This window comes from Prosopis cineraria, unplaced genomic scaffold (genome assembly GCF_029017545.1).
Source record: "Prosopis cineraria cultivar Desert tree isolate PC_DT_omini unplaced genomic scaffold, ASM2901754v1 PC12, whole genome shotgun sequence".
NCBI lineage: Eukaryota > Viridiplantae > Streptophyta > Magnoliopsida > Fabales > Fabaceae > Prosopis > Prosopis cineraria.
The window spans coordinates 35,850,437-35,876,740 of NW_026555343.1; the positions used below are offsets into that span (position 1 = coordinate 35,850,437).

Consider the following 26,304-nt stretch of genomic DNA (forward strand, 5'->3'; position numbering starts at 1 on the left):
AAAAAATTAAAAATTTTAAAAAATAAATAGAATTGGTTAAACAAGTGTTTCCACTAGTTTTGCTAGTTTTAACTAGTTTTAAGGTTATTAAACTCATGAATTTAAGTACACTCATGATAGGAATGTAAATTTGTATCGCAAATTTGGATCATAAACTATAAGAGTTTATCTTTATTAACAAATAGCCATTAAAATATGATTGTTATTTAATTTAAATATATTAAAACTATAAATCATTGAAATTAAGTCCATCTACATTGATAAATTATCATATATAAGACATAAAATTTTAAAATAGGGGAATTTATTTTTAGTATTTTTGTTTTCTTTTCATTAATATTAGTTTTTGCATTTCAATTTTTTTTAACTAAGTCCTATAACTATTATGAACTAAATTCTTCATAATATATACTTAACTCGTTCAACTAAAAAAAATTGATGAGCTTAATATGTTTAACCAAGCTTGCATCTAATATAAGTTTATGAATTAGTTGACATGATTTTATAAGTTAGAAATATAAAAATGGTAAATTCAAAAATAAACTCATGAGTTTAATTAAGTTTTTATTTAGTTTGAATTTATGAGTGAACTGACACAATTTTATAAATTAAAAAATATAAAAATATTAAATTTGTAAAGTCAACTCGAGAATTTGACAACTATATTAGTTTAAGACTGTTTCAACTAGTTTTTGGGTAATTCTCAAATATAACAGTTTTATGTTATAACCAAATTGAAATTAGGATTGATTCTCGATTCAATTAGTCAAATTGGCCAGTCCAATTCTGTTCTTATAACATTAATTAATTCAAATAGTTACAAATAAGGATCTCAATTACAAACCAAGCGTTATATATATATATATATATATATATATAAAGTTTTATTCTTAAGTCTTAATTTTGGCTGCATTTATATAATCACTGTGGTGCCAAGTCATTTAGATTTTTTAACATTAAAGTACATGCTTTTGTTCTTAAATATATGTTACTTTTTTGTTTAGAAAGTGCTCTTGATTATAATTATAAGCCATTTCACATATTTTTAGAGCATTAACTATTTTTCATCCATATATATATATGTGTGTGTGTGTGTGTGTGTGTGTGTGTCCTTAATAAAGGGCAGTAAAAGAGAGTAGAAATTAAATACTCTTATAATGTTAGAGTTTAGTAGTTAATAGGAATAATATTCAAAACTAATTGCATATTTGAATTCTATGACAATTTTAATGTTTTAAATAACCATTAATTGTTTTATTGGTGTGAGTTGAGGGAATACATGAAAAAAGAGATTGTGACATCGACAATGAAAATCACACTTGTACTCTAAATGAACGTGTGTTACACGACTTGACTTTGTTTCAATTTAATCAGCTAAAGCCTTTTTTTTCCCCTCCCACTACGTTTGTTGCTTGTTTGAATATATAACAAATCATTTCAAATTTCTAAGGTTATGTTTTTTCGGAAATGAACGAAGGAAAGATGGGAGGAAATTTTAATAAGTTCCATTTTATAGAAAGGGCAAGGTTAAAAGATTTTAATTAATTTTTCTTACTCTTTAATTTAAATATTATCTTTATTAAAATTTTATAATTCTACTTGTGCATTTTTTAATTGAACTCATTAGAATTTCTCCTCCCTCCATTACCTCCAACCAAGAAGAAAATAGGTCAGGAGACTTATATGAGGCTTATGACCTGGCTGATTAAGGTCTAGCCTAACTTATTTAAATAAAAATGCTAAACTTAGACAAATGGCTAAGCTCGACCTGTTTGACAAAAAGGCAGGGTTTGAATCTATTTATATAAATAGGTCAGACTTATTTAGTTAAAGTCAATTATGGCATATTATTTCTATCCCTACCTCCAACCAAATAGGAGTAAAAGTCATCCCAAGCAACTTAAAGAAGTCTAGAAAGCAACCGCAAGAGCCGAATCAACAAAACAACGTGAAAAGCATAGTAGGTAGGATAATATTGGGGTTTTTGGAGGATCAACGAAAATGCATTTGAATATGTATTTTTTCTAATCTAGTGGTTCCGTCCTGCATAATAGGAGAATCTATCCGTTTTTCTATGATTAAATCTCATTAATGGACGATTATTTGGTGGTTACTAGCTGTTTAGAAATTAAGTCTGAACTTTTAAAAATCATGGGAATTTAATAGATTTAATTGCTCACTATTCAAATTCAAACAATAATTTATTATTTAAATATGAAAACTATATTAAACAACTGCTAAGTTCACTTTCCCTTCAAATTTCATTTTGTCATGTAATGCGTGTTGCTTTATGTAAAGCGTTTAGGAACCTTGTTCCAGCCCGGTGTGAAACAGTTTAACTTTCCAGTATCTAAGGAGTGAGAACGTACTTCAATGATCTTCTATTTTTAACTGACAGGTAGGGACATTTATAATTCCAAATACTACAAGGAAATAGGAACAGAGACTCAATTGAATAAAGCTCTTTCTTTTTCTTTTTTCTTTTTGTTTTTAATAAAACTTTAAGATCTGGTATGTTTACAATTTACAGATGAACTATATTCAATGGAGGAAACAGTGAAGAGTCTGCCAGCTTTTGACATTGCAATACAAGGGAGGAATACACATCTTGAGATCAGAAAAACACTCTCAAGGCATCAACAACTTTCTCAGGCCTGTCAACGATACATCATATATGTGTATTAGAGGCTAACTTTTCGAAAGAGATTCAACAATATATTCACATACTACATATGCAAGAGCAACATAATTTTGAAGTAACTCACCAGTCTTCTTGAGGCATATGTCCAGCTCCTTCAATCAACTTAAGCGTAACTTGTTCTGGATTTCCTTTCTGAAACTCCTCTGCCACAGATTGGGGTAGATACTTGTCTGATAATCCCCAGGCAAGTAATACTGGTTTATCCCATCTGAAGTACATAACCCATTTAATTATACCTCATGACTTCAGGTTTAGGGAAGGATTTTGCTTTCCAGAATTTTATATCCTCTTGTATCAGAGGAGAGGAGTGGGACTCTCAACAATACATGCAAGATTGATGATAGATAATATATTCATTCTTTTTTCTTTTTACCATGAAAAACATGACAGTGCAAATAGGTTACTCAGATATTAATGATCAGATATTGGGATAACAAAGGCCTTTCCAAAGATTAGGCATCTAAGAATATAAACTCTTGACGCTAAGAGTACATTTGGGTTGCGAAGATCCTAATTGTTCCCTTTTGTTCGTTGCGCTAACTTGGGTCGTCACATTTAACTACTATATAAAAAATTCTGGTCACAAAAACCTAGGAAAGTTAAACTGATCAAGTCTTGTGGAAGGGTTTGAAACATATCCCATCAATACCAAGAAAAAATTAAAGTGAAATGATTTTGGTGTTTTCTATTAGGTTTATCAATGGGATTATAGCATATGGAGAAACTTTTATGAAAGAGTTTTGAGTTGTATAAAATGTGCATGTATTGTGTTTCAAAGATCACAAATAGTAGTTGGATAGAAAGCTTGAGCTTCAAAATGAATGAATTCTGCAGTACATATGCTCTAAGTGCCTTTCACATACTTGTTTGTAAGAAATGTAATTATTACCAATACACGATAATTATGTTGCGAGTGGTTTGAAATGAGAAAAATCAGCTACTTACGTCTTGAATGAGCCACACGTAAACCTTTCAGCTAAAAAATCTCATCGATTCCAGAAACTATTGTATTTATTATTGAGCTTTTCTAGGCTCAAACTCATTATGTTTAATAAAATGAAAAGAAGATGTAGATTTAAAATATACCTTTCTGCTGCAAATCCTGTTGCTATCTCACTGAAACTACCTTTGAAATCAGCCTTCCTTGCAGCTTCAAGCAGAGCTGAAACCCCAACAACTAGAATATCAATAGATGCTCACATTCATTACATTATATGATCATGATTGAACAACTGATTTTCAAGAATCTGAAATAATTACATCAAATATATTTCCATTTAATTTACTAATCTAGTTTAGGGATCAGTCCTCTGTTGAATTGTTATCCTCAATCCTCATAATGATGTATAGTTTATTCTTGGCTTTAAGATGATTCTACCAGGTTTCTTCACTACCCGCATATATCAATAGATTCAAAACTATCACAAAATCTTTTCTTACATTTTGCAAATAGATACATGATAAAAGAGAAAAGCATCAAAAGTAATTAAGTTATGCCGCAAACCAAATCCAGGTCCACTGCTAGACAAATAAGGTAACCGGTAAACGTCAGCCTTCTCATTTTTCAGTACGTAACTGCAAAAATGAAAGATACCTGTAAGAGCAATGCCTGACTTATTGGAAAATAGCATGAAATTTGAGGAAATTAATTGTCCAACAAGATTATGATATGAAGATGACCGTGATTTAAGCTAATTTTAGTAGTTATGCTGTATTATATACAACTGACTTATTGGAAATGCTATAAATGCTGGATGAGGACTATTATTTAGAGATATCAGGGAATATCCGGTGTTAATTTGCAATTGATAGAGGATAGCCTTGTAGTAGTAATTAGTATAGAATTGCTTTGACTGATTTGTAATCATTAGCATTCAATTTTGTAGGAACCACTCACTGTTATAAACATGCTCTGAATTTCATTTATGAACACATTTACCAATCAATTGCTTTTCAAAGGCAAAGGTGATTTAATTTAACAAGTCTAGCCTTCTACATAACATAATGCAAACACCTAGTGTTAGCTCATCCAGATTTATTGTACAGGGGTAACGTATTCATGTAGCAAGATCTATAAACAGATGCTAAATTTACGATTTCACATTTCTCATATAACTATACTGTTAGTTTCAATCATGCTTACAACGCTGTGCAGGAAATTTACTATAGTGAAAATGTCATGCTATTTGAGGTAGAACGCATTATGGGCTGCAACTGTAATTTAAAGAATTGCTATCAAATAGTCAAATACACTTTTGGATACATACGGGCTACCTGCTTCAATAAACCGCTCAGCCATAATAGCATTCTGGCATGTAAATTCACCAAATAGAGGAATTCTAGACAGGAAAGAAACAGAGTTAATATGATATAAAAACTTGTGATTATAAGATATTGTTAGCTTAGTTCTAAATCTCCATCAGCTAAAAAATGCGCGTGCATGTACACTTTACTTAACACATTTTCTTGTATGCACATTTGCCTAAGAGTGATGTATCAATCCCTGATCATGAAATAATATGGTCTTTAAGCAATATTTATCGTTTGCAATCCCCATTGGATGGAAATAAAGGGTTTACTAAATGTTCGTAACATTACTCTGGGTAAAAACCAAGAGAAATATCTAATAAACTGAAGTACAGATTCAGTCAAGATTTTAGACATGAGAATTTGCAGTTCAGGACCAAAATTTGTTTATATATCCAAGAAACAAACCTTAGCTGCTGAAAAAGTTTAGGAATGGGAGATGAGACTGTTAATGGGCTGTTTAGTATTGCTAGCTTTGATATCTTGCTTGAGTTCTTCAGGACCCAAGTTAATCCATATGAACCTACAACAAATCCCTTAAGGAGGAGTGCGGCATCATGTTAGACATATTGTTTGAGTTCAAGATGGCACATAAATTGAAATGCAGCTGCTGTATGCACCTGATTTCAATTAGGGAACTTCAATTTTAAGATGAATATGTAAATTTGCTATGTAATTATAATCACTGTGCCAAAACTTCAGATGAAAAAGATACTTCCACAGGCATATCCTTTGTGTTTCTGCATACCTGAACAACTAGAAAGAAGGGAGATTTGACGCCTAGAACCTCAAGTAATTTATCCAATTCTTCATGAAACTCCTTTTCTGCAAGAATTGTAAGAACATCTTTAAGTATATAGTTTTTATGGGAATAGTTGATTATGGTTAAAATCATTCTGATTTCATGTTTTCTCCGTCAAAAAACCTGAGTAATCAAAACCATATCCTGGCTGTGGTTTGTCACTGAAACCAAATCCTATCCAGTCAGGTGCAAAGCAGTGAAACCCTGCATCTGCCAACTATTTCAGAGAAAGAAAATCAAAACAGTGACTAGAGAATATTGAACAATTATTCAAGAAAACATTTTTTGGCATATATAAGATAGTATCAACAAGAGGGAAGAAAGGAGGCATATATGTAGATAGTATCAAAATATTGGGCTACTCTTGAATCTAGGGCTTGAGAGTGGAAAAAATTTACATAAAATTTCTCAAGTGTTTTGAGAGAAGCACGAGGGAGTGCTTTGTTAGAAAGATTAACCAGAAGAGACCATGAATTGAATTTCTCTCCTGCTTCTCATTTTTCTATTTTACTTTCTTTGTTAGGAGTCAAATCTAAAGGAGAGATGTCTATTAAATCTGTGACAACATATGATGAGATAAGTAGATGACCTGAGACATAACAACTCGGTAGCTGAAAGATTGAGTTGGAGCCCCATGAAGGAAAACAATAGTCCCTCGCCTGCTTTCCGCCGATCCTAAAAGGAAGTAAAAGACATACAAATTATTTAAAACGTTTCATGAACAAAAATATAAATTTAAAGATAAAGTTAGTTCCCAGCGAAGTAAATATTACCAGTTTCCCTCACAAACCATCTTAACTTCCCAGACTTAATATATGACCCATATTCCTTGCCCTTGTCTTCTATCCTCTAGAAAAAAAAAGCACACGTTATATAGATGTTACTACCACTGTGCTCCTCTTCTATGACTAATGTAATGAGCAAAACTCTATTTTGGGTTTCCAAGGATAGCTCTCCATATCAATTAGCTCCTTTAATTTCTTTTCCTGCATCACTTTACCGCTTGAAAGCATAATTCTGTTCCAATTTCATCCTAAATGGAGCCGCAAAAAAGCACCACAATCATTATACCAGTAAGTACAAGAAGGGTTCAATGTGAAAGAGACATTACATAGAGCATTTGGCCGACATTGCCATCCTCAGCGGGACTTTCCGGCAACTGAATTGAGCTGCGGCTGGAGGGATTGTCGGTGACGAAGCCAAAAGGATTGAACTCGGTGGTATCATTTTTGTCGTTGGATTCGCCCTTTTCTGCAGAGCTAGCTCTAACTCGAAATGTAAGTATCGGCGATCGTCTTCTTGTGTAATTGCTCAAGGCATTTCTGTGGTTTGTGGAAGATGAGGAAACGGCAATGTTGAGAGAGAGAGAAAGCAGAGCAGAAACCATTGTTGGGGATCGCTGTGCTGTGACTGTGAGTGGCAGAGGTTAGAAGTCGGGGTGACTCGTTAGAAGCTGGAGACCAGAACTTCATTCAGCGGTTAGATGTAACGAACAAAACTGGCTCCCTTTTTTTAAAAAAAAAAAAAAAATACTTAGCTTATTACTTGTGGTTGACAATGGGGGTGACGAGATTCTGAAATCTGAATCTCTGATAAATCTCGCGCCCCGGTGCACTGTGTTATTTTTTTGTTTTTTTCTTTTAAATAAGAAAAATTGCATACTTGCGTTACTGTCATTATTTAAGATTTACAAATATTTATAATTTTACTCAATTTTAAATTAAGTCTCTATAATTTATTTTATTTAAATTAAGTTTTTATAATTTAATCAATTAAATTTTTTAATTTTTAAAAATCAAGACCCTTATATTTTTCCTTTAAAAAATCAGAACATTTATATTTTTATTAAATAATTATATGACTTTAAAATTATTTACATAATTTTTATAAATAAGAATTTATATGATTAGATTGTTTTCTAAATATTTTTTATACATGTAGAGTTTTCATAAAAAAATTATGATGAAAATATAAATAGTGGATTAAATTAATTTTTTTTCTTTTTTTAATGTGAAGAGTATTAAATTAAATTTTCTGAAAATTTAATTTATAAAATTAATATTTTATTATTAATTTTATACCTCAAGGGTCAATATTTTTAATAAATAAAATTATAAGGGCTTGATTAAAATAAAATAACCTGCAGAGACTTAATTAAAAATTGAGTGAAACTGTAAGGATTTGTAAGTATTTTTTTTTTCATATTTTACTATCAATAAGAGTTGGGTTTAGTGACTAATTCAACTATTTTTTTAAATAAAAAAATTTGAGTTTAGTTTATGAGGTTGATCCCTTGCAACAACTTCACAAAAGATTTAAATTTTTATTGGGAAAGATACCCACATTTTTTTTCATGTTTGGCATGATTGGAGGGGAATGATTTTCAATGACCCTTTGTTTGGGTTAGAAAAAAAAAAGGAGGGAAGATAATAATTAAAAACTAATTTATAATTATTTTCTCATATTTTTTGTGAAAAAATTAATCATTTAGTTTTTATAATTTTGATTCAGTTGTAATTCAATTCTTGAATTTTAATTTGGTACAACTTAGTTTTTATGATTTGATGGCAACTCAATTATATAATTTTAATTATTTAAAATGTTGATCCCCCTTACAACAGAGGTTAGATTTAGCAAAAAAGGACTAGTTTCTCATAACATTCAAAATTAAAATTCAAATTCTCACTATAAGAGGTGCTCATATTTAGTGTTGATCGTGCCTCAAATAAGATTACTCTTTATAAAAGGATACACATAAGCAATAAAAAAAAAATGTTGGTCCCCACATTTCAAAAAATAAGTTATAAAGAGCAAATTTATTTCTTTTTTTCAATTTCCTTGCATTAATTAAAATTACACCTTCCAAATTTCATAATTTTTTTTTTACTCTCATGGCAACATATTGTTAATATGAGCATAAAAAAACTGATCCCATATTGATAACAACATAGTTTTTTTTAGGCAAAAAATAGTTTTTTTATAAAAATACCTTAAATATATAAAATAAAGTATGAGGCTTTGTCATTAAATCATAAAACTCCTTTAGTTATGGGTCCATCTTCAATGCTCATCAATGTGATGAGATCTGGATCATTCAAATTTAAAATATTATTTTATATTTATTATAATAAAAATTTATAAAAATTATATAATAAACTTTTTATCATCGATTTGGTCTAACTTTAATTGATAAGGTTCAATTTAATATTAAAATATTTATAATTTTTATTTATTGACTATCTAGATATATTCTGAATAATTTAGACTTAATTTTTTTAAAAAAATATGTTTAAAAATGTCAGTTTTATATATTTCAATTTTTAACATTATATTTATCAAAATAAATTTTTTTAAAAATTATAATATTAAATTTGGACTATGTAGAGTACATTTAGATAGTCAATATATAAGAATTATAAAATTTTAATATTAAATAAAATCCTCCAAATTAAATATAAACCAAATTGATGATAAATCTTTTTTAATTTGTGTAATTTTTATTATAATAAATATAAAATAATACTTTAAACTAGGACCATCCAGGTCAAAATTAAATTTCATCATACTGATAAGCACTAAAGATGAGTTTGTTAGTTGCCCCTTAAATTTCACTTATATTGGGTTGCACATATATGTTAGGAGATTGTTTATTCATGATCATATAATTTAGCTTGTCAAATGTTCTAAACTTCTCAAAATGTATCAACATTGTTGAAAAATGTGTTATGATGATTATAAAATCAAGAGAAAGTAATTTATTACTTATATAGATCCATATTATATTTATTAAAGGACGAAACTTCAAAGAGCATGGAGAACAAGATAAGATTTGGACTTGATAGATTTATTTCTTTTATTTTTCTTTTAGATATCAATGTGAAAATTATTGAAAGCAAAATCACATCTTAAATTGTAAAAATGCATCACATTAGAGCTTGTCATAAGCTCATAGTCATAAAACCTTATTGTCAAACACTTAAAATGTATTTGAGGTTCTAAATCTAATTCACAATGGACCTGGTATATGCACACTCATGAATCAGCCATCCCTCATACATTATAAGACTTAATGAATTCAATTTAAGCTTGAGTTAGAATTGATACTCACCTAAATTAGGCTTTAAAAGCTTTGTCCAACATTATAAGTCAATCTACACATGTCTAGATTGGACACATGTGTGTTTGAGCCTTTAGTGAAGGTAAGTATTTTGAATTTGATTATAACTTGTTTGATTTAGGTTTGTGCACACGCTTGAATTAGCCATCATTCAAGGACATACTTCTATGATTTAATTCTCATTTGAGTTAAATGTTATACACACTTGAATTGTCATAGTATGTTAGCATGAAGTGTGCCTTGATTTAATATATGTGTGTCACTTAAGTGATTCATGCTTGAATGAGTTTTTATATTTAGTTTCCTTCAAGCCTAATTTAAAGAGACTTTGTTCTAAACAAGCTAATTCAAACTTGTTTTAGTAGTAACTCAAACGCATTTCACATTCTAAAGAATACTTTTCCAATACACGTTTGAACTAGTTTACACCCATGTATGTTTGAGTTCACAGTGGAAGCAAAATTTTTTTATTTCTAATACACACTTGAACCATATAGCCTTCATGCTTGAAAGTAGCCAAAAGTGAACCAAGTATTTGTAAGTCAAGCCAATCCATGCGTGTCCCCTTGCTATCAAGTTCTAACAAGTATTTAACATTGTTTGCAAAAAATTTTTGATATTCTTCATCTCTGATGGTTATAATCCTTGCCTAGACTGTTCCTAATGTCTCTTTTGATGCCAAATTATAAATGGAATCTCATTTAAAGTAGTGAGTAATCATCAATCATGTATTACATACCTTATTATTGAATTCTTGCTAACTTGCAATCATTTTGTGTAAAATTTGCTCTCACTTAGTTTATAAGTATTAAATGTATTATTTACTTTTTTGGAAGAGATTACTTGAGTGTGCCAAATTGTTCTTATAATCTCTTTGAGAGAGAATTCATTAGAAAAACACACTTATCTCATTCTTAAGTGAATAAAGAGAAGTGTTCCCTTGACTTTGTAAATAGAAGATATTTTCCTGTGAAGGTGAAAATTTTGAGAAAGAGATTTCATTGTGATCTAGAGAGCTTGTTTTCTTGTGTGAGAAGTTCATTAGTGTAGTTAGGGATTTGTAATGGTTTACAAGTATCCAAATCAAACTTGTGATTGTATAATAATGGCAAGCATCCATTTAAATTTATGATTTTAGTGGATAAATCTCAAAGGTGTTTTGAGTACTGAATGTTAGCCAAATGGTTGGAATGAATTAGGATAAATCGATTTTATATAATATCTCCATCCCTACTTTCTTTACATTCAGCCCTTTTATAATCTTGCAGTCTCTTGATTCTTATTTTTGAAAACTGTTGTTCATTTTATTCTTTGAATTTTGGTTTGATAAATTTGTTGTTGTATTTGTGCTTATTCAGTTTTCAAATGTTCAAGTTTTCTATCAAGTGTTTTTCACGCTCTTTGCTACACAAGTATATAGGATTTACTCAAACTCATTTTGTTAAACCTCTTGTTTGCACCTTTAATTAAGTTAAATTTTATAATAGTTTTTAGTTTAGTCAAAAATTTGTTAAAACACTTGATTCATACCCCCTTAGATATAATTGCCTGACCTTACAAACGTTTCAAAATAGCCAACAAAGCTAGTCAAGCCACGTTTTCAGTTAACATATAACAAATTATAGCTATGGCCAACAAAATTACACCGACGATGAATTTAATTAGATCTGAAGCACCTTTTCACTATCACTTGCTTTGAAAATTTCTAGTAATTAGATTTTTTTTTGTCCTTTTTATCTGTGTGAGAGGTAACAATTCATTTCATCTTAATAAATTCAATTAAGATAATAAAAATATTTATAATCATAAAAACCCCATAACAACATCTAACAACAATAATAAAAAATATTTTAACGACAATTCAAATGATTCAAATTCATAATTTCAACAACAGCAACAATAACATTCAATAAATTTCAGCAACATGTCTAATATGCATTACAACAAGTCAACAACAATTTAGCAATAAACTAAATTAAAATTATATTAAATAGAAAGGTGAAATGTAAATGAAAAAATTATTGTGTTCAAACTTTAAACTATTCAAATATATTAAAAATAATTAAAATTATATTAAAGTAATTTTATAAGACTAGACTAGATTAAGTGGTTTGAGAGCTTGGTCTCCTATCGGTCTAACTCGAAGAGTTAGTTAATCTTTTTGATCTTTTTAATCTTTTAAACTAATTTTTTAACTAAACTTGACAGGATCATATTTGTTTAGGTTAGACTGGGTTGGATAAAACAATAAAATTTTTGCACAACACATCAAACTCCAATCATTTATAGCTCCTTTTGGTTTGATTACATGAATGACTAATGAGCAGATTACATGTAATCTTGATTTATTTTAGTGATTCCTGGTGTTTGGTTGACTTCAACAATGACGAAGTGATTACACCATGTATTCCAAATTCGTTCCTCATGAATGAGGATTAATCCTTCATGTCAGAAGACATTTATGCCCTTGGTTCGCGTTCCTCATCTTCCTTCGTGTCCACACTGCTATCCTTGTCCACCTTCAAATATGCTGCTACGCTCCTTTCCCCCACCATTGGCACCACTAGTAAGACCTCCATTGTTGTGCTCTTGAACATCTAGAACCTAGATATGCTTCTTAATCTTTGTTAGCAATGAACTCAGATTTGTGATGCTGAACCAGATCTGCGATGATTTGCGAGTAGGGAGGATCAGCGAGAAGCTAAAGCAAGGAGGAAAAAAGTGGTGGTGAGAGATCGACTTTAATTTCATATTATCATTTATTCTTGTTATTAAATTAATTAATTAATGAAGCTCCATGCGTTGAGATGACGATGAAGAGAAAACACATGGTGACAACAGGGAAGATGAAGCAAACGACGGAGAGGAATGGAATATTGGAATGATGTTATTTTAGTCCATATAAATAGTAAATTAAATACAAAAATAAATTTATTTTTATCCTTTTAAATATCATTCATTCCAAACAAAACTCATGTACATATCATTAAAATATATTCCATTTCTTAACTTTACATTTCATTACATTACCTCTGATTCAGTAAACCAAACCCGCATTTGAGATTTTGTTTGGAATGAGAAAAAATAGGAAGAAAATTTTTTAAAAATAATAAAAAAAGACATTTTCACAACTGTATCCTCCCTCCTTCCCACCTCTCTCTTTAACAATATTAAAAGCATACTCCTTCTTATCATAATATAGAACTTTTTTAAAAGTATTGCTTGATATAAAATACGTGACACTGGGCAATTTTTATAATTGATTTTTTAATTATACCCTTACTCATTTATTATTTTTTAAAAAATAATAAAATTTTAATTCTCATTATTAAAGTACTTACATATGATATTTAATGAGAGTATAATTGAAAATATATAAATTTTCTTAAAAAATTTAAATTTCAAATAATGTATTTTGAGAATTATAAATTACATTTCAATACCCTATATTATGATCCCAGGGGGTACATTACTAGAAAATTATTACAAAAAAAGTATTACGGTTTAAAGCAGGCATGGAAGCATGTATCCTCTTAATTTCTTCTAGAGAGAGGAGACAAATTAAATGAAAAACCCTATAATAGAGAGGAAAATATTTTTTTTCTTTTCTCTTTATTTTCTTTCAATTTTAAATGAAGGGTTAGAATTGCTGGATATTTTATTTTTTTTGTTGCCAACTGTTGCCTTATAATTCTTTTTTGCAGTGAGTATATCTAAATGCTATTTAAGGAATTGTTCTACATTTGTCTGAAGTGAGACTATTATTGAAAATTTTTTGAAAGAATTTAATATTAGCAAAAAAAATTTTAAAAATAAATATTTACAATTAAATAAAAAAATAAGTTTTAACAAGTATAACTCGTACAATTTCTTGACAGATATTAAATTGTTTGGAAGGATATTTCGTTATTCTGTGTTTGAATGCCCCCTTCGTTCTGGCCAAAAGAAGGCAAATGTTTGAATTGCCGCCGCCCACCGTGACGGCGTCATGGCTCTGGTTCCGAGAATCCGACCTCTCATAAGTCATGACAAGTACTCAGGTGGAGATGAATTAGTTTTTTTTTTTTTTAAAAAAAAGCTTTCTGAGAAAACTATCGTGATTTGATGCTTTTCAAAAATTGTGGGGCGCAAAAGTATTAAACAAGAAATTCGGGGACCTTTGTCCAAACGCAAGGTGGAGGGGGTTAGGGCAAGGCCGATCTCACAGTCTTCGACGACGGAACACATAAGCCTCTAGTCAGACAATGACAGGCGATACCTCGTATTCTGCGGCCAACAAGAGCTTGTCGCCGAGTCATAACCTCGACATCACGGTAATTCTTTTCTTATAAGCTTCAAATTTTATGCCTGCTCTCAGAGTCATTTGTTCCTCTGTCCATTTCCCAAGTTTCCGCTTCGAATTTGGATTTCAATGATACATGTCAAAAGGAAGAAAATTTAAGGTAAAAGAAAAACCTTTTTCTTCTTATGGGTGCGCGTGGGTGTTTTCCATTTTGTTCGATAATCATTCTTTGGTTGGAAATTGAGAAGGTTTCGTTTTCTGAATGTTGATGTAAAATATGAGAGTTTTTGGAAATTACTCTCGCGGCTAGTTCGCTGAAGTGATTTCAGCGGTTTTGGTCCTATGGTTAGGTAAGTGTAGTGGTAAATGGTAAAATATGTGATTTTTGAGGTAGCTTGCTTCTTGTCTTCAAGAACTCAGTGGCTGTGCCTTATATTGAGATTTTGTATAGTATATAAAAGCTTCAAGATGTTTTGATATTAAAGTGACTGAATCTTCTAATGGCGTTATGAGGATTCATCGTAAAGCTGCCAGCAGACTGTAATTAAGGGGTTAAGTATTGAAAATTGTTGCATGTGATATTCATTGAGATCCCAGCAATTCAACAGTGTTGAAGAGATAGCTAACTCACTGCTTCCAAAAAAGTGCTTATTGGATGGGATTGTTTTTTTCGTAATATAAAAATGAGAGAGGTACGTTATTTAGTGGGAGGAAAAAGGAGAGCGCAAAGGTTATTTACAACCTGTCAATAACAAGCAAATTCAAGGTGGTAAAGACACAGAGGAACTTTGTTATCAAGATTTTGCAATTTATGTGGTTGTCAGATTCAATGTATGCACGGTTCTATTAGATCTTTTATTACTGAATGCTTGTTGCATTTTCTCAGATAGAGGAAGGATCTCCAAACAGTGAGTATTTTGTTGATGCCAAGAATGAGTGGAGTGAATTGGAGATTGATGCAGATGATCTTGAAAGTGGGAGAGATGAAACGGAGATTGTTGATTGTCATAATGGGGAATCTCAAGTAAAAGACTACCCTCCACCAGTGGTAAGGATGGAATTCGATACTTATGATGATGCCTATAATTACTACAATAGCTATGCCAAAGAACTTGGATTTGCTATTAGGGTTAAATCATCGTGGACCAAACGTAACAGCAAAGAGAAGCGTGGTGCTGTGCTCTGCTGCAACTGTGAGGGTTTCAAAACAGTGAAGGAAGTAAATAGCCGAAGGAAAGAAACAAGAACAGGTTGTCTAGCAATGATTAGGTTGAGATTAGTGGAATCTAACAGGTGGAGAGTTGATGAAGTCAAGCTTGAGCATAACCATTCATTTGATCCTGAGAGAGCACAAAACTCTAAATCACATAAGAGGATGGACAGTGGAGCCAAAAGAAAGGTTGAGCCAACTTTAGACGTTGAAGTAAGAACAATCAAATTATATCGAACGCCTGTTGTTGATTCATCAGGTTATAGAAGCTCAAATGCTAATGAAGAAGGAACTAAAGACCATGCTAATTTTTCTAGGCACTTGAGACTTAGAAAAGGAGATGCAGAAGTTATTGCAAAGTACTTCTGCCACAAACAACTGATGAATCCTAATTTTTTCTATGTCATGGACCTGACTGATGATGGACGTATGAGGAACATCTTTTGGATTGATTCAAGATCAAGGGCTGCATATGGTTACTTTGGTGATGTGGTTGCATTTGACTCATCATGTTTGTCAAACAATTATGAGACTCCGCTGGTTGCTTTTGTTGGTGTCAACCACCATGGGCACTCTATTTTATTTGGATGTGGTCTACTTGCTGATGAGTCATTTGAAACTTACATTTGGTTATTTAGGGCATGGCTTTCATGTATGTCTGGTCGCCCTCCACAAACTATCATTACAAATCAGTGTAAAACCATGCAAAGTGCAATAACTGAGGTTTTCCCTAGAGCCCACCATGGAATTTGTCCGTCACAAGTCATGCAAAGCATTCTTGGAGACTTGGCTCTGTCGCATGAATATGATGCATTTCAGATGGCATTGACTAAAGTGATATATGAATCTAAAACAGTTGATGAATTTGAGAGGGCTTGGGAGGAATGGACTCAACATTTTGGAATAAGCAATCAAGAGAAGCTCCAATTGCTACACGAAGAACGGGAGCGTTGGGCCCCAGTTTATTCCAGGGACACATTTTTTGCCGGAATTTTTGACTATGAAAAGGATGAGGCCTTGAGTCCCTTTTTCTATGGTCGTGTGCATCAACAAACTTCCTTGAAAGAATTTTTTGACATTTTTGACTTAGTTTTACAAGAGAAGCATGAAAAAGAAGGTCTTGCTGATTTAGAGTCGAGAGATTCAACACCCTTACTGAAAACAAGATGTTACTATGAGTTGCAGCTCTCAAAACTGTACACAAATGCAGTATTCAGTAAGTTCCAAGACGAAGTGATGATGATGTCTTTTTGTTTCAGCATCTCAGAGTTTCAAACAAATGGGTCTTTAGTGACGTACATAGTTAAAGAACACGTGGAGGAAGAATCAGTGAGGGATGTCAGGCAATATGAAGTCATGTATGATAAAGCAGGAGCAGAAGTTCGCTGTGGCTGTAACTGCTTTAACTTCAAAGGCTATCTATGCCGGCACGCCTTGTGTATCCTTAATTACAATGGTGTGGAGGAAATTCCATGTCAGTATATTTTGTCGAGATGGAAGAAGGATTATAAGAGATTGTATGTACCAAATCTCAGCTCCAATAATGTTGATATCACCAACCCTGTTCAGTGTTATGATCATTTGTACAGACGGGCTATGCAAGTTGTTGAGGAAGGAATGGTATCTCAAGATCATTATATGGTTGCTTGGCAGGCATTTAAAGAGTCCTTGAACAAGGTCCGCCTTGCAGCAGCAGACAAGATTGAATAAGTGGATCAAAGAGTGCACGTAGTTTGTACCTGTAGAATTTCTTTTATTCATTTTTTTCCCCTGCCAGCCATTGCACACACGATTGGTTCTTTGGGTGATGTTTATAGCTGTTGGCCATGGCTGTTCATCATATGTAGTTTGTATCTCCGTACATTCATTTTAACATCTTTATCCCTCGTACAATAGAATACAACAACAACAACAACAAGCCTTTATCCCACTATGTGGGGTCGGCTACATGGATTGCAAGACGCCATTGTGCTCTATCATTTATCAAGCTTTTAGGAATATTATTAATTAAGAGATCGCGTTCAACAACTTCCAAGAGTGTTCTCTTAGGCTTTCCTCTACCTCTCTTAATCGGACTCAAAGTTATATGTTCCACTCTTCTCACTGGTGCCTCCCTTGGTTTTCTTTGTACATATCTCAACCGATTTTCTACCATTTTTTCCTCAATAGGTGCCACCCTCACTTTTTGCGTATGTGCTCATTTCGAATTTTATCTTTACATGTATGTCCGCACATCCATCGTAACATTCTCATCTCTGCTACTCCAATTTTATGCTTTTGCTGTCCCGTTGGAGCCCAGCATTCACTACTATATAACATTGCCGGTCTGATAGCAGTGCGATAAAACTTTCCTTTAAGTTTATTAGGCACCTTACGGTCACAAATAACTCCTTTAGCTTTTTTCCAATTAAACCACCCAGCTTGAATTCTATGTGAAATATCTCCACTGATTTCGCCATCATTTTGAATAATGGCTCCCAAATATCTAAACTTTTTCACTTGAGGTATAATTTGATCTCCCAATTTCACTTCCAAATTATTTTTGAATAGTCCTTTATCAAATTTACAATATAAATATTCCGTCTTACTTCTACTCAGACGAAAACCTTTCGACTCCAATGTCCTCCTCCATAACTCAAGTTTGCAATTAACCTCTTCTCTTGTCTCTGCTATAAGAACTATATCATCCGCAAAGCGCATACATTTCGAGATTTCCTCTTGAATATGTTCTGTCAAAACATTTAAAATCAAGTTGAACAAATAAGGACTCAGAGATGATCCCTCGTACAATAGAATAAAGTGGAAATAAAAATTACAAAGAGAGGATTTCAAAAATATGAAAAAGAGATATATAACAATGATAAATCGGTTTGGTAGTTCAAGTGCTTTCTCATATTTTTATATTAGCATTCTAGTAAAAAATATTTTATACTAGTTATAAATTTTTCAGGAGTTATCTTAAAAAAATCCTATACTAAATTATCATCGAAAGAATACATCTTATAACAATTTATAGTGTTTGAACTTTGGAGTGATGATGATCCATCATAACATGATTTTCTCAAAGCAATATGTGGTTTTGAGGTGGCGTTGACCACACAAGTAGCATTAGAGGAAATTAATATGTTGACATGGTAGTTGATAAAAATGTCATACTCAACTTTATTTGGCTGATTGGGAAAAAAAAATAGCAATCGACTAAAAAGGAAATCAAGATGGTTGAAATGTACTATCTCCATATCTATTTATAAGAAATACTTGATAGAATTTTTGTCTGATTTAATTGGTTAAAAGAGTCGAATCAATTTATGATATAGTCTCAAGTTTGAATTCTAGAATAATTGCATTAGATAAAAATGTCAAAGGCATCTCAAAATACTTGTGAAGCAGCTATCAATAATAACGATCTCAGCTGTCAAAGTCCTACAATATTTATTATCTCTTGAGGATATTTATTTTAATGAATTAACTATAATATCTTATTTCATCAAATTTTATTTTCTACCCCATTATTATCTTCATAAAAATATTTCATAAATCAAATGAACGTTTACGTTATGGAAAGAAAGAAATCAAACTCTATGATTTGTTTCAAATCATATGGAAACAAAGTCCGTGTCATTAAATTTTGTCACAAATTTATTTTTTAATTTTTATTAATTTTAATAAAAAAATATATTATTAAAATAGGTATTTTTAATAAATACTAAGTCAAAAATTTATTAAAATTTTAGACATGGTTAATGAATTTTAAAATTTTACTTTCTCTTATCCCTAGGATAACTTTTAGAAAGATTCTTAAGTACTTGACGTGATATTAATTATAATTTTTTAATATTATTATTCTTTAAATTCATAAAAAGAATGTGCTGTAAGTTTAAAATTTTTTTATTTAAATATATATAAAATTAAAAATTTATTTTATTTTTAGATAAAATTAATAATTTAATCATTTCTTATTAGTTTTAATAAATAGTTAGACGTGTAGCATGTTAAATACAGCATGTTAACAATCACTTATCAATAAAATTGGGGAGAATAGTTTTTCGCCCCTTAATTTTATGTATATTTGCAGTGGAGTTTTTGGACAATTTTTGAGTTTGCGTACAAAAGAGAAGAGAAAATGACACCTTGACGCATTTGATGCCCCATTGATTCTGTGCGTCCTCTCAGTCTCTCACTATGTCTTCTCATTGATGGTCGACTTCATCCGTTGTAGGAGCCATAAGCCGTTTCTCTATAATTTCCTACATCCCATTTTCGTCCCTTCGCTTTCAGATAATAACAGAAAACAGGAATTAGGATTTAGGAGACTTGTAGCAATCAGATAATGTTCCGTTGTAGCAGTCTTTAGCAACTTCGTTCGCCGGACGATGGCTTTCTCGTCAGAAGACTCCTTCTTCCTTCTTCCGAGTCCTCAAGCAAGCTAACATCTTTCCCATCGTCGAATTGCAGTACGCTCTTTCTCTCACCCAGATATTTTGTCGCATGATTCTCTCTCCTTGTTTGACTAGACTTGGTTGGCTTCTCAATTTCAGTCACAAAGTGTCAATTTGTCTATCTTTTGTTCATATCTATCGTGGGAAACGGTCAATTGGCAGTCTCGCCTGTTGAGCTCAATTCTTCTTTGAACGGCTCGATGAGTGAGTTTTGAGCTTATTGAGCTCACCATTACATCTGGATTTGATTGAATGTCAGTGTCAGTGTTCATTTCTACTGAAACTTGAAAGTTAGCTCAATTTCAAGTATAGAGTCCAAAAATTTTAGATGATCGTGCAGGAGTTGTCTGTGTGCTGGAACTAATATAGAAGTGACCCAAACTAACTTCTTTGATGGAACCTAAAGCCCTACGGCTTTTTCATGTTCATCTTAGATTATTTTAAATGAATATTTCAAGATAACTACGTTGACTGCAAGTTGAATATGTTTATATGATGTAGTTCATGGGGGATAAATTGACCGTATGAGTTTATAGCATGATTCATCAAACTCTGGAGAGATTAAGTAGCCTACATTTGGAATAACTTTCTGCTGAAAAAACTCACTACGTTGACTGCAAATTGAATACATTTATATGATGTAGTTCATGGGGGATAAATTGACCGTCTGAGTTTATAACATGATTCACCCACCTCTGGAGAGATAAAGTAGCGTACATTTGGAATAACGTTCTGTTGAAAAAACTCTTTCCTATGCGGGATAATTTTATTTGCAATTATTTAATGAAAAGGTTCATTTAGTAAAAGCGGTAACATGTGTCAATCTGAGGACACAGATGGCTGCCAATCATTCTTAAATTGCTGCTGATTTCTTTCTTTTTTTTTTATCTATGCTTTGTGATTAATTATTAAATAAGATCAAATTTGTTAGTTTCCCCATTTGGGGCTCAATAATAGTTGAATTGGGATTAGTCAGTAATTCCAAATACCAAATAATTGTCACCAAAAAAAAAAAAAAAAGAATTGTCAGTTTCCACATTCACATGGCCTTGGGTGGGGTTGTGGATATGTTTAAGTGTTACCATGTGCACTTAGAACAGATTTTTAAGCTAAATTTTACTTGGGGAGACAACTTCAAATCATTTGTTCCCTGATCTTGATAACGATAGAAAGGATAGGGAGGCATTGTTGTATGTTGTATAGAATGGACAGAATTAAGAATATTCATGTTTCATATTAATCTGGTTCTTATATGGACATCGTCTGAATAGGCTACACTGTTTTCTATATGAATTATTGTACTAAGTTGAAGCAGGAGTCAATTGACTGTGATAGAGTCCATGAAGTTAATTTTCTGCCAAGTCTCGTGCAATGAAGAGAAAAGGCAATTCTCCTGTTATGTTATGCTGCCAATTGCTATCATTTTTCTGGTTGGTTGCACTAGGGGCCACTGAGTAACTCTACAAGAGTTAATATAGAGATGCAGCATCAACATCCCCTTAGAGGTTACTGTGCTAAGTAATTTTTGCTCTGGTAGTGTAGAGGTGTGTGCTCTCTTTAAAAATGATACAAGAGTATATAACAAAAACCTTTACTTCTTTTGCTTCCTTTTTAATAATACTTTCCTCTTGTATCAAATAAATAACCAAGAAGAGGAAGATGCCATTTAAAGGAGAAATGTATCTCTTCCAACTTGGATAGTTGGGTGCTGCTATGTTTTCTTAGCACGTAAAATACATCATTATTCAAGATGCAATGATAGTTCATGTGTGTGACATAAAGCAAAATAAGAATACTGTTACTGTTGGTACCTCTGCTAATTAAATTACACTAAAAATCTCTTTCTTATGTTGTTGGGCACTGAGAAGAAATGACTTAAAGGATGCCTAAAATTATAAACCCTGTTCATAACTGAATAGTCAAATTTTTTTCCTCTCCAGAAGAGACATCAAATTAAATGTTACTTGTTTTGTATGGCTTTGGGTGTAATTGAGGTTCATAGTCCAAAATGGAGTCCATGGGAATGTATTAATTGACTATAATGTGTCGTCAAATTCTTGTATTTGTTGATTTTTATTAGCATCTGTGTACTTTGTATGAAATTTATGTTGTTCCTTAACAGCATCTTGGTAGAGTCTGGCAAATGGCAGAAGTTTCTCTCAACAGTGAGCCAGCAGTAGATGATGATGCTGATGGATTTGAGATTGAAGGGGATTGTGGAATGGCAGATTTTGTAAGTCAAACTGGCATAATCCAAGGGGAGAACCCACTTCCTCCTGCTGTTGGAATGGAATTTGAGACTTATGAGGATGTATATTATTTCTACAATTGCTATGCCAAGGATCAAGGATTTGGGGTTAGAGTAAGTAATACTTGGTATAGGAAGAGCAAGGAACGTTACAGAGGAAAACTCAGCTGCAGTAGCGCTGGGTTCAAGAAAAAAAGTGAAGCCAATCGTCCAAGACCTGAAACAAGAACTGGTTGTCCCGCAATGATAAAGTTCAGGCTGATGGATTCCAAAAGGTGGAGAATTATAGAAGTGGAGCTTGAGCATAATCACTTGATAAGCCCAACAAGTGGGAAGTTCTACAAATCTCATAAGCGCCTGGGTTTGGGGACCAAAAGAACATTGCAGTTAGACAGTACCAAAGAAGTTCAGAAAGTTAGGCTATTTCGAACTGTGATTATTGATGGTGAGGCTAATGGATGTGGAGATGTTGATGGAGGACAACCCAAATGCAAAGCTGTATGGTCCAATCAATTGAAGCTGAATAAAGGTGACGCAGAGGCAATTCTAAATTTTTTTAGTCACTTGCAGTTAACAGATCCACACTTCTTCTATGTGTTGGATATCAATGAGAAGGGATGCTTGAGGAATTTGTTTTGGGCCAATGCAAGGTCAAGAGTAGCATACAAATATTTTGGTGATGTAGTTGCAATTGATACTACATGTTTGACAAGTGAGTATGAAGTTCCTTTGGTTCTATTTCTCGGATTAAATCACCATAAACAATCCATTCTGCTTGGTTGTGGATTGATTGCTGGTGAAACCATTGAATCATATACCTGGCTGTCCAGGGCATGGCTTACTTGTATTTTAGGACGCCCTCCGCAAGTCATTGTTACTGACCAATCTGGCATCATGCAAACAGTGGTTGCTGATGTTTTTCCAAGAGCTTCCCACTGTCTTTGCTTATCCAATATTATGGAAAAAATTCCAGAAAAACTGGGGGGGTTGCTAGAATATGAAGCAGTGAAAGCAGCAATTAGTGGATCACTTTATTATTCTCTGAGGACTGAGGAATTTGATGCAGCTTGGGAGGACATGATGCAGCAATATGAAATTAGAGGTCATGAGTGGCTTCAAGCATTATACGAGGACAGGAAACGGTGGGTCCCAGCTTATGTGAAGGAAACCTTCTTGGCAGGGATGTTTCTTACACAACCGAGTGATGCCACTCCATGGTTTTTCGAGGGCTACTTGTATAAACAAACTCCTCTAAAGGAATTTTTGGAAAAATACGATCAAGCTTTGCAGACAAAGATGCAGCATGAGGCTCTGGCAGATTTGGACTCAAAAAATTCAAGCTTTATGCATAAACCAAGTTGTTATTTTGAGTTGCAGATCTCAAAATTGTACACAAATGAACTATTCAGAATGTTTGAAAGGGAAATAAAAGGTATGTACTCCTGTTTAAGCACCAGAAAGATAAATGTGGATGGTCCAGTGATCTCATACATCATCAAGGAGCAAGTTGAAGTTGAAGGAAATCAGAGAGTTACAAGAGATTATGAGGTGTGTTACAATGGGTCTGAAATGGAGGTCATTTGCATGTGTGGTTTGTTCAACTTTAAAGGAATCTTGTGCAGGCATGCACTATTTATCTTAAACCAGAATGGCATAGAAGAGATCCCACCTCAGTACATTCTTTCAAGATGGAGAAAAGATCTGAAGCGAAGTTATGTTATTGATCACAAATCTAGTGGCATTGATGTAAATAACCCAATTCATAGGTATGACCATTTATATAGACGCATGGTGCAGGTTGTGGAGGAAGGTAGGAAATCGCATGACCATTTTAGGACTGCTGTGCAAGCATTGGATGAAATGTTGAACAAACTTAAACGTGTAAATTTAGAGGACCATGCAATATAGAATACAAAGATCGATGCCTGTTTTGAGTGACTCTATGTCTCTGTTCTTTTTCTTAAAGGTTGCAAGGACGAGGATTTCAGTTGACTAACAAATATCAACCAAATCAATCCTCCCTTGTCCGACCAACGTTGTTAGGGAATGGAAATTAATATCCTTAATTTAGTAAAAAATATTTGACTTTTAAATTTTGTTCTTTACTAAAATTAATGACTGATAAAATTTGAGTATATGAGAATTACAACCGAGAGCAATTAAGAAGGTATGACTACAATAAAAATGTGTGCAAGAATTACAGCGTAGTACAATTTAGAAGGGATAATATTGAAAATAAAAAATTAACCACTCTATCTTTGTCCTCTATTTAGTGTAATATTTTAAATTTTAATCATTGGATTACTAGAAAATTAATCAAGTTTGATTGTAGTAATTGATTGTTTCAATGTGGTGTGTGATCAGGAAGGTCTACTAATGATATTTGGTTGTGTTTTTAGCTTTAGTTTTGGGTTCGGAGTGAAAACGGGCCACTAGAGCATCGAAAGGGGATAAAAAACATGAATGAATGTCTCTGTGCCACATGTCGCGGCGTGCAGCACATTTGCTACAGCGCACAGTGACCATTGAAGCAAGAGGGCCTCTCTATGCCATGCACTACGGCTAGTGCTGGGTGCACTATGGCGCATAACCCTTTTTCTATAGAACTTAAGTCACGAACTGAGGTAAAACATAGAGAGAAGAGAAAGAGGAAATGAAGAGGACAACCTATGCTTTGTTAGAGTTCATATTTGAAAGGTGTTTGGAACATTTTGGAGGTAATAATCACTAAAGGTAAGTTTCTTATACCCCATTCCTCCCTATCTTTTTCAGTTTAATGAGGATTATAGTTAGGGTTTGAGTTGGGATGATGATTTTCAGTCCATATAGGTTATGGATCTGAACCCATTGACTTAAATAAAGTTAATAAGAGTTGATTGGAGTATTTAAACTTAGAAATAATGAGTTTTGATATTTTTAGTTGGTGAGCTCCATAAATATTTGAAAATGGTATTAATGAGGGTTGTTGGAAGAGTTGTAATGCCATCAATAGAGGTTTAATGGCTCATTAATAATATTGGGAGCTAAAAATAGTCAATAAACCTAATAAGTGGGCCTAAATGTGAACAATGTAGACATTGAATAATCTAGAAGTGAAAAATGAGAGTTGAAAATGTGTGTTTGATATTATTGATAAGTTGAGAATTTGACTAATTGTATATTGAACAATTGGGCACCATTTTGGCTTGGGAAATCAAGTTTAGAAGCTAAGATATTAAGGGATAAACTTTTTATCTTTCAAAGGTTTGAGTTAACTGGGGGAACCCTATCTTAGATATTTGTTTATTAATTGCATGTAATGTGAAATATGTGGTTAACATGTGAAATTGTGATTTATGAATATGTGTAACATGCTATGAAACCATGTGATTATATAATTACTTTGATTTGAACTAAAGATGCAAATGTGATTGTGGAATGAATCTCAAAGTTGCATTGTGATATTGAAGTGAGTAGTTGGTGTTGGGTATGATAATGATGAATATGTTGGGATTGAAAATGGTATATGTGATAAATGTGAGAATAATAATTGATGCTCACTTAGGTAGTGCATAGTCCTGAATTAATGTGTTGATATTGAAAATGAATAAATGAAATTATAAAAGTAAGTAGGTATCGTACATTGCATGATCAATTGATCGAAGTTTACTGGTAAGATGAGTAGTTAAAAATTTATATAGTATTTTTGACTGCCTTTCGATACACGAGGGTATAGCCTTATCCTATAGTTTGTCGAATGACTATTCCATAGTTTTTTGAGGGACTAAAATCTAGCTATCTCTATCAGTTTATCGAGGAAATTAACTTAGGGTATATGACACCTCAGAGATTCGAGAGTGAGGAAAACCATTGTTTGAGAGTGTCTCATGTGATCTTTGATCGGACACCTCACAATTGGTAAGCTTGGGTGGTCCAAACACACAGACAGAGTCCTATTCGATATTATAATCCACAGTTTCAATCGGAGGAAATAAAGAATGTATAAGGATGGTATGATCATGCATATTTATGTTTATATGACGTGTCACATGATTAAATTATGGCAAGTCGTGTTAACATATCAATTTATGATCACATATTTGAGTATCTTGTGGCTATATATTTCGTGATTGAAATGGAAATGAGTTAATTAAGAAGTGAGAAATGGTGATTCATGTATTATTGTGTGAGAAAATCTATTTCAAACTCATATGTTTAT

General features: G+C 32.4%; 3 protein-coding genes across 6 annotated transcripts; 2 read left to right on the forward strand and 1 right to left on the reverse strand.

Annotated features, from left to right (window-relative positions):
* Nucleotides 1–2,451: 2,451 nt before the first annotated feature.
* LOC129287876 (uncharacterized) lies at nucleotides 2,452–7,287 on the reverse strand. 3 transcript variants are annotated; one of them, XM_054924140.1, is made up of 11 exons: nucleotides 6,922–7,285; nucleotides 6,584–6,659; nucleotides 6,400–6,485; nucleotides 5,934–6,027; nucleotides 5,757–5,833; nucleotides 5,417–5,544; nucleotides 4,969–5,040; nucleotides 4,206–4,276; nucleotides 3,788–3,863; nucleotides 2,766–2,909; nucleotides 2,452–2,654 (listed from the first exon to the last, which is right to left on the reverse strand). In XM_054924140.1, exons 1-11 carry the CDS (start codon nucleotides 7,195–7,197, stop codon nucleotides 2,615–2,617), a joined length of 1,140 nt encoding a protein of 379 aa, XP_054780115.1. In that variant the 5' UTR covers nucleotides 7,198–7,285; the 3' UTR covers nucleotides 2,452–2,614. The 3 variants fall into 3 exon arrangements, with proteins under 3 accessions (XP_054780115.1, XP_054780116.1, XP_054780117.1); XM_054924141.1 differs by lacking the exon at nucleotides 4,206–4,276 and having other exon boundaries at nucleotides 4,976–5,040; nucleotides 6,922–7,287; XM_054924142.1 differs by lacking the exon at nucleotides 6,584–6,659 and having other exon boundaries at nucleotides 6,922–7,061.
* A 6,547-nt stretch (nucleotides 7,288–13,834) lies between these two features.
* Nucleotides 13,835–17,280, forward strand: LOC129287485 (protein FAR1-RELATED SEQUENCE 8-like). 2 transcript variants are annotated; one of them, XM_054923673.1, is made up of 3 exons: nucleotides 13,864–13,967; nucleotides 14,062–14,240; nucleotides 15,096–17,280. In XM_054923673.1, the coding sequence occupies exons 2-3, from the start codon at nucleotides 14,172–14,174 to the stop codon at nucleotides 17,127–17,129; spliced, it is 2,103 nt and encodes a 700-aa protein (XP_054779648.1). In that variant the 5' UTR covers nucleotides 13,864–13,967; nucleotides 14,062–14,171; the 3' UTR covers nucleotides 17,130–17,280. The 2 variants fall into 2 exon arrangements, with proteins under 2 accessions (XP_054779647.1, XP_054779648.1); XM_054923672.1 differs by having other exon boundaries at nucleotides 13,835–14,240.
* Nucleotides 17,281–19,578: 2,298 nt separating this feature from the next.
* LOC129287794 (protein FAR1-RELATED SEQUENCE 6-like) lies at nucleotides 19,579–24,044 on the forward strand. Its single transcript, XM_054924040.1, has 2 exons — nucleotides 19,579–19,873; nucleotides 21,981–24,044. Exon 2 carries the CDS (start codon nucleotides 22,002–22,004, stop codon nucleotides 24,012–24,014), a length of 2,013 nt encoding a protein of 670 aa, XP_054780015.1. The 5' UTR covers nucleotides 19,579–19,873; nucleotides 21,981–22,001; the 3' UTR covers nucleotides 24,015–24,044.
* Nucleotides 24,045–26,304: the final 2,260 nt, after the last annotated feature.

Bases quoted from the DNA above. Each gene is read 5' to 3' on its own strand.
- LOC129287876 (XM_054924140.1), bottom strand. From the start codon at position 7,197: ATGGTTTCTGCTCTGCTTTCTCTCTCTCTCAACATTGCCGTTTCCTCA. The intron at 6,660-6,921 runs GTAATGTCTCTT...TTTTTTTTCTAG, and splicing joins ATGTCGGCCAAATGCTCTAT to AGGATAGAAGACAAGGGCAA. The intron at 6,028-6,399 runs GTCATCTACTTA...TCTCTGAAATAG, and splicing joins ACCGAGTTGTTATGTCTCAG to TTGGCAGATGCAGGGTTTCA.
- LOC129287485 (XM_054923672.1), top strand. From the start codon at position 14,172: ATGACAGGCGATACCTCGTATTCTGCGGCCAACAAGAGCTTGTCGCCG. The intron at 14,241-15,095 runs GTAATTCTTTTC...GCATTTTCTCAG, and splicing joins GTCATAACCTCGACATCACG to ATAGAGGAAGGATCTCCAAA.
- LOC129287794 (XM_054924040.1), top strand. From the start codon at position 22,002: ATGGCAGAAGTTTCTCTCAACAGTGAGCCAGCAGTAGATGATGATGCT.